We start from the raw sequence: 13,637 nt of genomic DNA on the forward strand, positions 1-13,637 counted from the left end.
CATTTCATTGCCAAGCACCAAATCCAAAGTGGCCTCTCCTCATGTTGGTCAATCCACATACTGTGTTAAGTATGCTTCCTGAACACACTGGACAAAATCTGTTCCATCTAAACTATTACAACTAAAACGTTTCCAATCAATGTTTGGAAAGTTGAAGTCACCCATTGACAACAACCCCGTGATTTCTGCACCTTTCCAGTATCTGCCTCCCAATGCGCTCCTCCACTTCTCTGCAACTATTTGGGGGCCTATAAAACAAACCTAACAAAGTGACTGCTCCCTTCTTGTACCTGACCTCAATCCAAGCCAACTCTGTAGACATATCATTCTCAAACTGCCTTTCGGTTACCGCTATACTAGTCCTGACTAGCAACGCTACTCCCCACCTCTTTTACCACTCTCCATATTTTGTTTAAAGCATCTAAATCTTGGAACTTCCAACAACCATTCCTGTCACTGAGTTATCCAAGTTTCTGTAATGGCCACAACATCGTAGTTCCATTTACTGACCCATGCTCTAAGTTCATCCACCTTATTTCTGATACTTCTAGTATACACACTTCAGACCATCTCTGTGTCCACAATTATGCTCCATCAACCGCAATTTCTTTATTAACAACCTCACTCCCTATTGTTGGAAGGCTGAATACCTCATCCTCTGAATTACAAATCCGGTTCCCCACCTCCTGCCAATCTAATTTAAACCATCCCGTATAGCTCAAGAAAACCTCCTTCCCAAAATGTTTGTGCCCTTCTGTTTCAGGTGCAACCCATCCTTACTGTAAAGGTCCCACCTTCCCCAAAATGTGCTCCAATTATCCACATAATGGAAGCCCTTCCTCCTACAACAGCCTGGTAGCCATGTGTTTAGATGCATTCTCTCCCTATTTCTTACCTTGTTATACATTCAATTCCATTTGAAATGAAGGCCAACATTCATCTGTCTTCCCTATTACCTGCTGAACCTGTATGCTAGTTTTTTTGTGATTTATAACAGTGACTCTTAAATCTGTCCATGGTATAGCCTTCTGCAGCTTTTTGTACTTAAATAATATTTCGCTCCTCTATTCTTCCTATCAAAGTGCATATCCTCTCACAATTTCCCATACTATGTTCTAATCAACCAAGTTATGAAAGAAAATGATGAATATAACATTTAGCAGGTTCCCTGAGCAGATGGAATGGTAGAGGTTTTTCTCTCAAAGTCATGAGTTCATATGACACTGCTGTTCACTCAATGACCTCTCCTCCTACCACTTTCATTAAAAAGGAAGGTCTAGTTTGGAGCAGCAAAGGAGGTTCAGTTTAGCTATCGCCTCTGTAAAGAAGCCAGCAGTTGAAGGGGGTTGGGAATGAGGACATTTCAGAAGTGAAGTATGCAAGGTATTTGAAGGAGCTGCACCTGCAGGGGAGGGAATGAATAAGCAGCAGCATAAGCCTTCCAAAATCATGACCTATTAGGGGAGAGTTGCTGGGCTGCATTGAGGGCTAGACTGGATAGACCCAAGCATTGAAGACAGGAGTTCTTAGATTTATTCAACATGTCTGGGGATGGAAGAAGTTTTTAATGAAACCTCTCCCACCTAAACACCTGCCACACTATTCAAAAAGAAACTAAGCCAATTCATTCTTTCCAATCTACATTCTCTACCACTCAAAATTTTTGAAGGTCTCACACAAAATCATACCAATTCCCTAGTAGTACCTCAAGGTCAGGGAAAGTGCTACTCAATGTACTGCTAACAGTCAATACCACACTAGTAAGTAACACTGCCTGCTTCAAGAGGTTCATCTCAGCTTTCAAGACATTAAATAGAATGATTCTTCTTTTCAATCACTCATCTTTACAGTAAGCAAGTGCTCATATGGCAGAAATCCCATGTCATTCAAAAATCCAAAATTCCTCTACTTCCCTCCAAAGGAAATGATTGTCCACAGTTCACTAGTACCAGGGAAACACAACTGAAGAGGAAGAGTGTCATCATAGATAATACTGAGTACACATGAACATGAGTGGCTACAAACAACAAACTATGAAAAAGTGACAAAAGTGGATTTCAAATGGTGCCAAATTGGTAAAAGGCTCTGGACTGACAATGCCAGCTTTCAGTACTGTCTACAAGTTGTGATGCTACATACTGAGCCACTGTTTCAAAGGGCAACGACAACTTCGAGTTATTTGCACCTTTAACATAATAAAGCACCCAAGAGCACTTCACAAGGAGCACTGCAAACCAAAACAAAACACACAGCCACATAAGGAGATATTAGGTGAAATGATCAAAAGCTTAGTAAAGAGGCAGGTTTTAAGAAATGTCTTGAAGGAAGAAAGCAACTGAGAGACATCAAGATACATAAGGATGGAATTCCAGGTCTTGGAAGGCACAGCTTCAGAAGCCAGAATTACAAACAGCCCAGATTCTGAGAAGATAAATCGTAGGATCATGGGGTTGGAGATTTTTATAGATGTAGGAAGGGTAGGGTGAGGATAAATCTGAACACGAAAGTGAAAATTTTAAAATCAAGAGTCTGCTTGACTGAGGTAACGTAGCTCAGTGAGGACAGAAATGATAAGGAACTAGTCTTGCTAATTTATCTAGTTAAGGTAAATGCAGCTGAATTTGGGGTGGCATTAAAGTTACAGAAGGTAGAATTGCAAGACTAGCCAAGAATGCATTGGAATAAATCGAGTCGAGACATCAAAAGCATGGATGAGAGTTTCCATAGCAGATGAACTGAGACAAAAATGAAGTCAGAGCAATGTCATTGGAGGTGGAAATATGCAGTTTTAATAATGGTACAATCACGAAGACATAATCTGAGATTGTTACCAGGTTCAGGCATAATGAAATCGATGGCTAGAAATGAAGTTAAATTGTGTCCAAAACAACAGCTTCGACATTTCTAATATCTAACTGGACGTTAATCAGTGTGGAGGCAACTAACCAAATTCTTATCATACACATCATTAGGAAAGTAATTGAAGGATACATTGAAATAAAAGTGAAGTGTTGGAGAAAGTCATCAATCTGCAAAATCTGTGGAGATAGAAACAATGTTTAGAAATGTCAATTCAGTTTCTCTCTTCACAGATGCTGTCAAACCTGTAGAGTTTATCCATCACTTTGCTGCTTTTACTTCAGATCTCCAGCTTTTCCTTGAAGCAAACACTGACCTTACTGATCAATACACTCGTACATCCAGGCTCTCAACCACTGCCTCTTCTTCACCAATTCCAAAAGGCTGATAGCAGAAAGTGATGGCCGTGCAGAAGGAATGTAGGTAGTGAAAATGATGTACTTTCCTCCACAGAAGGTTGAGAAACAACTACCAATTGCTGAACAGCCTGGAAACCTAATTTCAAGCCATCTTTACAAGTCATGCCCGCACTCCTAACAGAGCTGCACACATCCATTACTCTTTTAAATCATACCATCTGAAGAACTTCTAAAACAGAGTTGGAAGGACACTTGAAACACTAAAGCTGTCAGGAAAACATGAATTGGTCAGCACTTTCACAAAGTCTGCACAGACAGAATGGGACAAGCACCTTCTACCTTTATAAGGCAATTCATTGTGAAAGAAACTGTCAACTAAAATGGTGTCAAAAAAGGGCTATCACACGTGTTTGCAAGCTAATCAATAACGGATCTGTTACATCAACACAACTTGTATCAACACAACTGATCATATTTTCCAGAACAGCTTCTCACCTGGGTCCGGAGTCCTTCCTGGCTTTTTCCTGAGGTTTCCTGGTGTTCAGTTCATGTAGCTCTGGACTTTTAGTTCCTTCCTGATCATGCAGCTGGTCACCTTTCTGCAGTTTACATTCTCCTTCACTTCTCAATGGGACTGTTCCTTTATTTAAGTAGGTTTGCTCAGCCACTGAAAAATATACCAGCACAAAAGTTACAAGGCAAACGCTCTTTCCCACTCAGTGTGCTGTTACCTGGCTGAAATGGAATGTTCACAATGTGTGAGCAATTCCAAATGATTATAGAGAGGTCAAAGCTATATTGGTATGACTGACAGAGGTGTGAGGAGTTCCAAAAAATTAATGGGTTGCATGGTGGATGTGCAAGCTTTGAGAGATTGTTAGGGGACAACGGCCTTGTGGTATTATCATTGGACTGTCAATCCAGAGATCCAGCTAATGTTCTGGGGACCCATGTTCGATTCCCACCACGACAGATGGTGGAATTTGAATTTTTAAAAAATCTGGAATTAAACGTTTAATGATGACTGTGAATTGGCAGTCAGGAAAACTCCATCTGGTTCACTGTTGTCTTTTAGGGAAGGAAACTGGCATCCTTACCTGATCTGGCCTACATGTGATTCCAGACCCACAACAATGTGGTTGACTCTTAAATGCCCTCAAGGCAATAAATACTGCCTAGCCAGCGATGCCCTGTCTTGTGAATGAATAAAAAATAAAGCATTTCAGCAAGTGCCATAAAGTGGGTTGCACATGAAAACAACTGCTTTTTACCAAAATGCATGCATAGTTTATGGATATATTACAATAGTTTATTCAAAGATGCTTGGGGGTAGATATAGAAGTTTGTGTTTGATTTTGGACAGATGATTGCCCGGCAAAGGAAAGAAAGATTATCCGGGGTGGGATTAGACAGCCATGGCTGACAAAGGAAGTCAGGAACTGTATCAAAGAAAAAGGGACAGCCTATAAAGTGGTCACGAGTACTGGGAAATCAGAAGATTGGGAAGGCTACAAAAACAAACAGAGGATAACAAAGAGAGAAATAAGGAAGGAGAGGATCAAATATGAAGGTAGGCTAGTTAGTAATATTAGAAATGATAGTAAAAGTTTCTTTCAATACATAAGAAACAAACGAGAGGCAAAAATAGACATTGGGCCGCTCCAAATTGATGCTGGAAGGCTCGTGATGGGAGATAAGGAAATAGCTGAAGAACTTAATAAGTACTTTGTGTCAGCTTTCACAGTGGAAGACATGAGTAATAGGAAAACAATTAGGGAAAGTCGGGGGAAGAGTTGAGTATGGTAGGCATTACAAAAGAGAAAGTGCTAGAAAAGCTAAAAGGTCTAAAAATTGATAAATCTCCTGGCCCCGATGGGCTACATCCTAGAGTTCTGAGGGAGGTGGCTGAAGCAAAAGCGGAGGCTTTGGTTGTGATCTTTCAAAAGTCGCTGGAGTCTGGGAAGGTCCAAGATGATTGGAAAATTGTTGTTGTAACCCCCTTGTTTAAGAAAGGATCAAGGCAAAAGATGGAAAGTTATAGGTCGATTAGCCTAACCTCGGTTGTTGGTAAAATTCTAGAATCCATTGTCAAGGATGAGATTTCTAAATTCTGGGAAGTGCAGGGTCAGATTAGAACAAGTCAGCATGGATTTAGTAAGAGGTCGTCGTGCCTGACAAACTTGTTAGAATTCTTTGAAGTGGTAACAAGTATGTTAGACCAGGGAAACCCAGTAGATGTTATCTATCTAGACTTCCAAAAGGCCTTTGATAAGGTGCCTCACGGGAGGCTGCTGAGCAAGGTGAGGGCCCATGGAGTTCGAGGTGAGCTACTGGCTTGGACTGAGGATTGGCCGTCTGACAGAAGGCAGAGAGTTGGGATAAAAGGCTCTTTTTTGGAATGGCAACCGGTGACGAGTGGTGTTCCGCAGGGTTCAGTGTTGGGGCCGCAGCTATTCACTTTATATATTAATGATCTGGATGAAGGGACTGGGGGCATTCTGGCGAAGTTTGCCGATGATACGGAGATAGGTGGACAGGCAGGTAGTACTGAGGAGGTGGGGAAGCTGCAGAAAGATTTAGACAGTTAAGGAAATTGGTCCAGGAAATGGCGGATGAAATTCAACGTGAGCAAATGTGAGGTTTTGCACTTTGGAAAAAGGAATACAGGCATGGACTATTTTCTAAACGGTGAGAAAATTCATAAAGCAGAAGTACAAAGGGATCTAGGAGTGTTGGTCCAGGATTCTCTAAAAGTTAACTTGCAGGTAGAGTCCGTGATTAAGAAAGTGAATGTAATGTTGTCGTTTATCTCGAGGGTCGGAATATAAAAACAGTGATGTGCTTCTGAGGCTTTATAAAGCTCTAGTTAGGCCCTATTTAGAATACTGTGTCCAATTTTGGGTCCCACACCTCAGGAAGGACATACTGGCCCTGGAGCGTGTCCAGTGGAGATTCACACGGAAGATCCCTGGAATGGTAAGTTTAACATATGATGAATGGCTCAGGATCCTGGGATTGTATTCATTAGAGTTTAGAAGGTTGAGGGGAGATCTAATAGAAACTTACAAGTTAATGTATGGCTTAGAAAGGGTGGACGCTGGGAAGTTGTTTCCGTTAGGCGGGGAGACTAGGACCCGTGGGCACAGCCTTAGAATGAGAGGGGGTAAATTTAAAACAGAAATGAGAAGACATTTCTTCAGCAAGAGAGTGGTGGGCTTACGGATTCATTGCCACGGAGTGCAGTGGAGGCCAGGACATTGGATGCCTTCAAGGCAGAGATCAATAAATTCTTGATCTTACAAGGAATCAAGGGCTATGGGGAGAGTGCCAGGGATGTGCAGTTGAAGTGCCCATCAGCCATGATTTCAATGGCAGAGTGGGCTCGATGGGCCGAATGGCCGTACTTCTACTCCTATGTCTTATGGTCCTCAGAAAATAGACTGTATACATAATTGGGTCCTCATCTGATGGGCAAGATGTAATGAGTGGAGTTCCACAGCAGTCTTTTCTACCGCCTCAACTTTTTACAATTTATATCAATGACTTACCTGAAGAAAGGAAGGCACGGTAACAAAATTTGCACATGATAAAAACATAGGTCAGAAAATATGTTGTAAAGAATCCCTGTGCTGTTTGTAATAGATAGTGATAGGTTGAATGATTGGACAAAAAAGTCCATCAGATGGAGTATAATGTTGGAAAATGTGATGTAAATATACTGCAAACACTTCTGAAAAGGTTTGCTAGATTGATATACCTGGAACCATCAGGTTGTCTCCTTGGGATAAGTTGGACAGACTGAATTTGTTTCCACTATGGTTCAGAAGCATGAGGGGTGACTTTATCAAGTTTCAAAGGAGTCTTGACAAAGTGGAAGTGGAAAGGATGTTTCCTCTTGTAACTGAGTCCAAGATTAGGGGGCACTGTTTTAAATTATGGGTCACTTTTTTTAGGACAGAGGTGACACTTTTTTTTCCTGCAGAGTTGTGCAATATTGGAACACTGTCTCAGGAGGAGGTGGGGTCATTAAAATTTTCCAATGGGGAGGTAGATAGATTCTTATTAGGCAATGAAATCAAATATTATTGGGAGTATGTGGGAATATGGAATTTGAAACACCAAGAGATCAACCCTGATCTTATTGAATGGCAAAGCAGGCTGGAGGAGCCAAATGGCAGATGTGTGCCAAATGGCCTACTTCTGTTCACAAGCTGCAAGGTTGAAAGATGACTTCATAGGTCATAATAGTCCCACAACTGAGTCAATTTCTAGCATTTGCAACACTTTTGTTTTTAGATTCAGAAAGTCAATATCCACATTACACACACAATCAAGATTAAAGAAAGACTGGGCAAATGATGGAGTATCTGTTGCAAATGCTCTGCTTACATGATAAACAAATTCAGGGAGAGATGGTGTCAACAGAAGCCTTTGCACCCTTGACAAAAGTTTTACTGCATCCAATTAATTTCAAAGGTGTGACCATTGTTTCTAGAAGCTGCTTCCTTTACTCACCCTGGGGATCCTCAGTCTCTGTTTGCACTGTCCTATCTCCCATTGCTGACAAGGCAATTGCTGGAACAACTGAGCTATGATTTAAACAGCAACAAAAGAAATATTAAAACATTTATTGATAAACTAGATGTTTCCTCTTCATCATAAGCAGTCCAACGCCTCTGAACTAAAGAATGATCAGTGATGCTAATCTCAGAACACCTTTATGTAGTTTCCCAGGCCTGTTTGGTTTCTTTGGTTGACACCAGGAGGAGTAGAGAATAAAACAAAAAACTTTCATCAGCCACTGTGAATTAATTTCACTCATTTTCATTTTGCTTCTCTTCTTGAAACTATGCTTACTTAACTCATCAACTTCTGAACACTCTCACATTGACCTTCCAAATTCAGTCATCAAAAACTCTACGTTCAACATTCTTATCAAGTTGAGCAAACCCAACACTCACTCTTCATCTCACCTTTGCTACTGTCCCTCAGTGGCTGTCTGTATTTAGTCCAAAATTCACAGACGCTCCTTTCATCCCCTCTTCCATTGCTGTACATGTTTATCGTTCTACTGATATTTCACTTTGCACTATTCATTTTTAACAATGAAATTATAACTTACAAAAAATTTGCTTAAAACACAAACACAAAAATGCAAGAATATAGTGAAACAATATGGAAATAGAACAACTTTGAATACCTTTATCAAACAGCCAGTGTAGATACAATGGACCGCTTCTGTGGCAATGATCTTACGCATAATGAAAAGTATTGTCAAGAATGAAGCAAAATAAAAACACACAACAAAGTTTTTGAAGTTATCAAATAGTTTTATCCATCCCCTACCGCAGGACATTATTCAATCCATTAATGACTCAAGTTTACCAGGACAAACTCCTCACCTGGATCCTGAGTTCTTCTTGCCTTTCTTCTGAGGTTTTCTGGAGTTCAATTCATGTATCTCTAAGCTGTCCATTCCCTCTTGATTATGTAGCAAGTTACCTTTCTGCAGTTTACTTTCATCTTCACTTCTCACAGGATTGGTTTCCTCATGACTTGAGAGCTGCTTGTTTTCTGAAAGCACATTAGCAGAAGACTGACAGATGCTGGGCTTTGCGGTCGCATTCTACCCACTCAAAACATGTGCTAGACTTTTGATGAAATGAAATTGGCACAAGAGTGTAATGTGAGTACGTTGGAAAGAGTGAGAAGTAACAGTCTTAATGTGAGAGGGCCTGGGATGTAATAGTGTGTTACTGAGCAGCTATGCACTATGACAGTGTTATTGAGGGACGTGTGGGTTATATCAGGGAGCTTTACAGAGACTAGTGTAGAGTATGTTACTCAAATTACCAAGTTAAAATTAGGCTATATCAGCAGGTATTAATGAAAATAAGGAGGGGTGTCAGCAAGCAGGTATATCAGCAAGCATGTGGTGTATTTCATGGATCTTTTGCAAGGTTGTCATGGGGCATATTTGTGTCTTTAACTGAGAGAACTGTAAGATACACCAGAGCACACTATTATAATAAATATGGTCTATGAGGCAATATTCTAAGGATAGGTGCTGGATATATACATGTTATTGTACAGAGCTATGACGTATGTTATACAGTGCTATTGTGAAGGTGTAAGTTAACATGAGTTCCTTGGAAGTGGAATATACACTGCAGTACTATTGTGAGGGGTTAGGAGTATTTATTTACACAGTAGGCATTGGGATTTGTTGTTCCTGATATGAGTAACTCGTAATTTTGTTGCTTAATTACTACTGCAAGAATGGAGTTTGTAACTGATGCAACTTCAAAACTGTCAGTCAGTTCTTAGTTCATGTTCCCTGCAGTTTTTAGGACATCCAAAAGACCTGATGACCACGCTTACACACACTAGGGTAGTGAATGAAATGTCTCTGACAAATGTTCTGACAACACTACAAACGATAGGGGTGAGAGAGGAGGCACTTAAACGTGACTAAAGGTGCAACGATTAGTTCTAAAAGCTGCTCCCTTTTACTTACCCTGATGATTCTCAGTGTCTGTTTGCACTGTATCATCACCCATTGCTGATATCATGACTACTGGAATAATCGAGCTGTGATTTAAACAGTAACAACAGGTATATTAAAATATTTCATGACAAGTTTGGTGTTTGCTCTTTAATCTTAATAGGCTAACATCGCTGAAACAAAGAATTCTAAAAGTGGTTGCTCTTTAAGACAGATGAGACCAATTTTTTCCAGTGATTCTAATTTCGGAACGATTTTACAAGGGTTTCTCAGACTTGCTGGAAGTATTGGATTGTTGATAATTACAATAGCACTGCTTTTATCAGGAACACTTTCAGACTGTGTGAATTAACCTTGTCCATTCTCATCTCTCTTCTTTCTTTAAACCTTGATCAATCCCTTCATCAACTTTTCGAATGCCCTCAAACAAGCCTCCCTAACTCAACTCATCCTGATTTCTTCACTGTTGCTGTTTGATATTAATTTTGAACGAAATGCAGAGTCTCATTCCACCCCCTTATTCTGCACTACGAGACCATCAATATCACTACAGCACTCCCAGTCTTCCATACCTAATGAGGAAAAAGTAGCTTATACATAGAAATTGCAAAAAAATACCAAAATTCAAGGCAAAGGGAAAGCAGTTCAACTGAAGAATAGATGAAGAATAGGCAATCAACAAGGTTTACCTCTCCCCCACAACTGGATACTGTTGAAATGCGAGAACTACACACATAAGCATAGGAGTTAGGACTAGGCCATTTGAACCCTTGGGCCTGCTCACCAGTTAATAAGGTCATGGTTGATCTGATTGTTACCTCAAATCCACATTCCCACCTGTATAGCAACTGAGAAACTAAAAGCAGGAATAGGCCATTGATCTCTTTGAGCCTGCTCAACCATGCAAGATGATTGTGTCTGATCCGCTATCTCAATCTCACTTTGTCTCCATACACCTTGACATTTTTAGATATTTAAAGCATCAACTCCAAGAACTTTCATCCCCTTGTCACCCCTGCCTTAAAAAAAGATTCTCCTTCCATTGGCTCTGAGGAAAAGTGTGCCAAAGAGTTACAACTTGCTGAGAGAAATATTTGGTTTCATCTGTCTTAAATGAGCAGCCCCTTATTTTTAAATGTTGGCCACCTAGTTCTGGACTCTCCCACAAGTGGAAACATCCTCTTCATGTACTTGCTATCAAGATACTTTGGGATGTTATAGTTTCAATTAAGCCAACTCCTCCACTTCTAAACTAGTGAACACAAACCTAGCCTGTTCAATCTTTCCTAATAAGAGGATTCATTCATTCCATGTATTAGTCTATTAAATCTTGTGAGTGGCAACTAACACGTTTACATCCTTCCTTAGATGAGGACAGCAACACTGCACACAGTTATGTGGTCTCAGTGTCCTGTATAACCAAAGCATCGTTACTTTTGTATTTAATTTCTCTCTCAATAAATCGTAAAATTTTATTGTTTTCGTATTTACATGCTGTATATACATACTAGCCTTTTGTAATTCATGCACAAAGATACCCAGATCATTTGCATCTCAAAGTTCTGTAACCTCACACCATTTAAACGAAATGCTTCTTTTCTATTTTTCCTGTCAAAATAGTTTCCAATTTTTCCATATTTACCAGATCTTTGTCCACTCACTTAACCTATCTTTCTCCTTTTGTAGCCTCCTTTTGTACTTATTAGCAAAGTTAGTAACCATGTCTTCAGTCCTCCCAGCAAAGAAATTTGGAGAAATTTTAAACAGTTGAGGCCTCTGCACTGGCTCCTGCAGTACACCACACATTACATCTTGAAAAATCATTTATCACCAATTTATATCTACTCTCTGTTTTATGGAAGAAGCCTCTCACCTGTATTCTTCCTTGGGTTGTTCCTGAGATTTTCTGAAGTTGGGTTCAGGTATTTCCAGTCTCTCCATTCCTTCCGGATCACACAGCTGTTCACCTGTCTGCAATTTACTTTCTCCCTCACTTCCCACAGGCTTTGCTTCTTCATTGCAGGGGAGCTGCTCAGTTCCTGAAAATACATAATTGGGAGGCTAACAGATTGCTGGGCTTTTGTGATTGTTCTCAGGCCCCTGACAGATTACATGCTGGTGTCTGAATAAACAGTGATGGACAATGTTTTCATTGTCAAAGTATAAGAAAGTAATGGAAGCAATATCAACAATATTAACAGCAGGGTAGGACATATCAGAGAGAATAAGGAAGACTAGTAGCATATGTTGTACAATTTCATCCAGAGTGTTGACAGATATGTTAGGAGCAAGTAGGAAGAGAACTGTGGGACGTATCACAACATGTTACAGTAACATTCGCTTACTTAGCAAACAGAAATTTCTGAAACTCAGCTATGGCTTTGTCATTTTCTTGACTTCAATCTTGCTGTTTGGCCAAAGATGCAAAGTTGGAAATGTTTTCTGTAACTGCTTCAGCCTCACAGCCACCTGTCAATTACCAATTCATATTCTTGGCAGTTTCTCTCACTTCAGATACACGGCAATATAGTTGACACTTAACTATCATCTGAAATGGCCCAGCAAAGCACCTAGTTCAAGGCAACAAATGCTGGACTTGCCAGGGACACTGCAGCCTCATTTTGCTATGCAGCATTCACTTAAATCCAGAGCTGTGACCATCACTTCCAAAAGCTGTTTTTTTCTACTCACCCTGGTGATCCTCAGATTCCGTTTGCACTGTCCCATCTCCCATTGCTGACAAAGTGAATGCTGGAATAACTGAGCTGTGATTTAAACAGCAATGAAAGGAAAGTTAAAATATTTAAATCATAAACCAAGTATTTCCTTTTCATCATCGACAGTCTAACACCTTTGAACTAAATAACAATCAGTGATGCTAATCTCAGTACAATCTTACACAGCTTCACAAATCTTTTGTGTCTATTTGGTTGATTAATGATGTAAATAACACCGCTGTTATCAAAACATTTCCATTAGGCTATCTGAATTAACCTCATTTGCTGTGATTTTTGTTTTGACTTTTTAAATAACTGATCAAACTCTTCATCAACTCAAGCCTTTTCTTTTCAAATGCCCTTACGCTGACCTCCAAAACTCAATCATTCACAAACCTCAATTCATCCAACGTCCTTACTAAATTTGACACATGCGTAACACACCTCTGATGCTTTCATCATCTCTTGTGGTAGGCAGTAGTGTAGCGGTAACATCACTAGACTAATAATGCAGAAACCCGAAGTAAAGTTCTGGTAGCATGGATTCAAAAACTCACCATGATACATGGCAAGAATCAAGTAAAAGTCTGGAATTCGAAGCTGGCCTTATGGTGACTGTGTAACAATTACAGATTACTGTAAAAACCATCTGTTTCACTAATAGTGATAATGGGAACTGCAGATGCTGGAGAATCCAAGATAATAAAATGTGAGGCTGGATGAACACAGCAGGCCAAGCAGCATCTCAGGAGCACAAAAGCTGACGTTTCGGGCCTAGACCCTTCATCAGAGAGGGGTTGGGGTGAGGGTTCTGGAATAAGTAGGGAGACAGGGGGAGGCTGACCGAAGATGGAGAAAAAAGAAGATAGGTGGAGAGTATAGGTGGGGAGGTAGGGAGGGGATAGGTCAGTCCAGGGAAGACGGACAGGTCAAGGAGGTGGGATGAGGTTAGTAGGTAGGAGATGGAGGTGCGGCTTGGGGTGGGAGGAAGGGATGGGTGAGAGGAAGAACAGGTTAGGGAGGCAGAGACAGGTTGGACTGGTTTTGGGATGCAGTGGGTGGAGGGGAAGAGCTGGGCTGGTTGTGTGGTGCAGTGGGGGGAGGGGACGAACTGGGCTCGTTCAGTTCGTCAGCCCAGTTCGTCCCCTCCCCCCACTGCACCACACAACCAGCCCAGCTCTTCCCCCCCCCCAGCCC

General features: G+C 40.7%; 1 protein-coding gene across 3 annotated transcripts in view; it reads right to left on the reverse strand.

Annotated features, from left to right (window-relative positions):
- The window catches only part of dnaaf1 (dynein axonemal assembly factor 1), an 85,736-nt gene that overhangs the window by 51,030 nt on the left and 21,069 nt on the right, over positions 1–13,637 (reverse strand). For all 3 annotated transcript variants that reach the window (XM_048546213.2, XM_048546212.2, XM_048546214.2), the window contains 6 exons: positions 12,415–12,488; positions 11,597–11,762; positions 9,736–9,809; positions 8,621–8,792; positions 7,734–7,807; positions 3,714–3,885 (listed from right to left, as the gene is read on the reverse strand). In XM_048546213.2, coding sequence (XP_048402170.1) covers positions 3,714–3,885; positions 7,734–7,807; positions 8,621–8,792; positions 9,736–9,809; positions 11,597–11,762; positions 12,415–12,488 — 732 coding nt within the window. The remainder of the gene's footprint in view (positions 1–3,713; positions 3,886–7,733; positions 7,808–8,620; positions 8,793–9,735; positions 9,810–11,596; positions 11,763–12,414; positions 12,489–13,637) is intronic.

This window comes from Stegostoma tigrinum, chromosome 16 (genome assembly GCF_030684315.1).
Source record: "Stegostoma tigrinum isolate sSteTig4 chromosome 16, sSteTig4.hap1, whole genome shotgun sequence".
Lineage (NCBI taxonomy): Eukaryota > Metazoa > Chordata > Chondrichthyes > Orectolobiformes > Stegostomatidae > Stegostoma > Stegostoma tigrinum.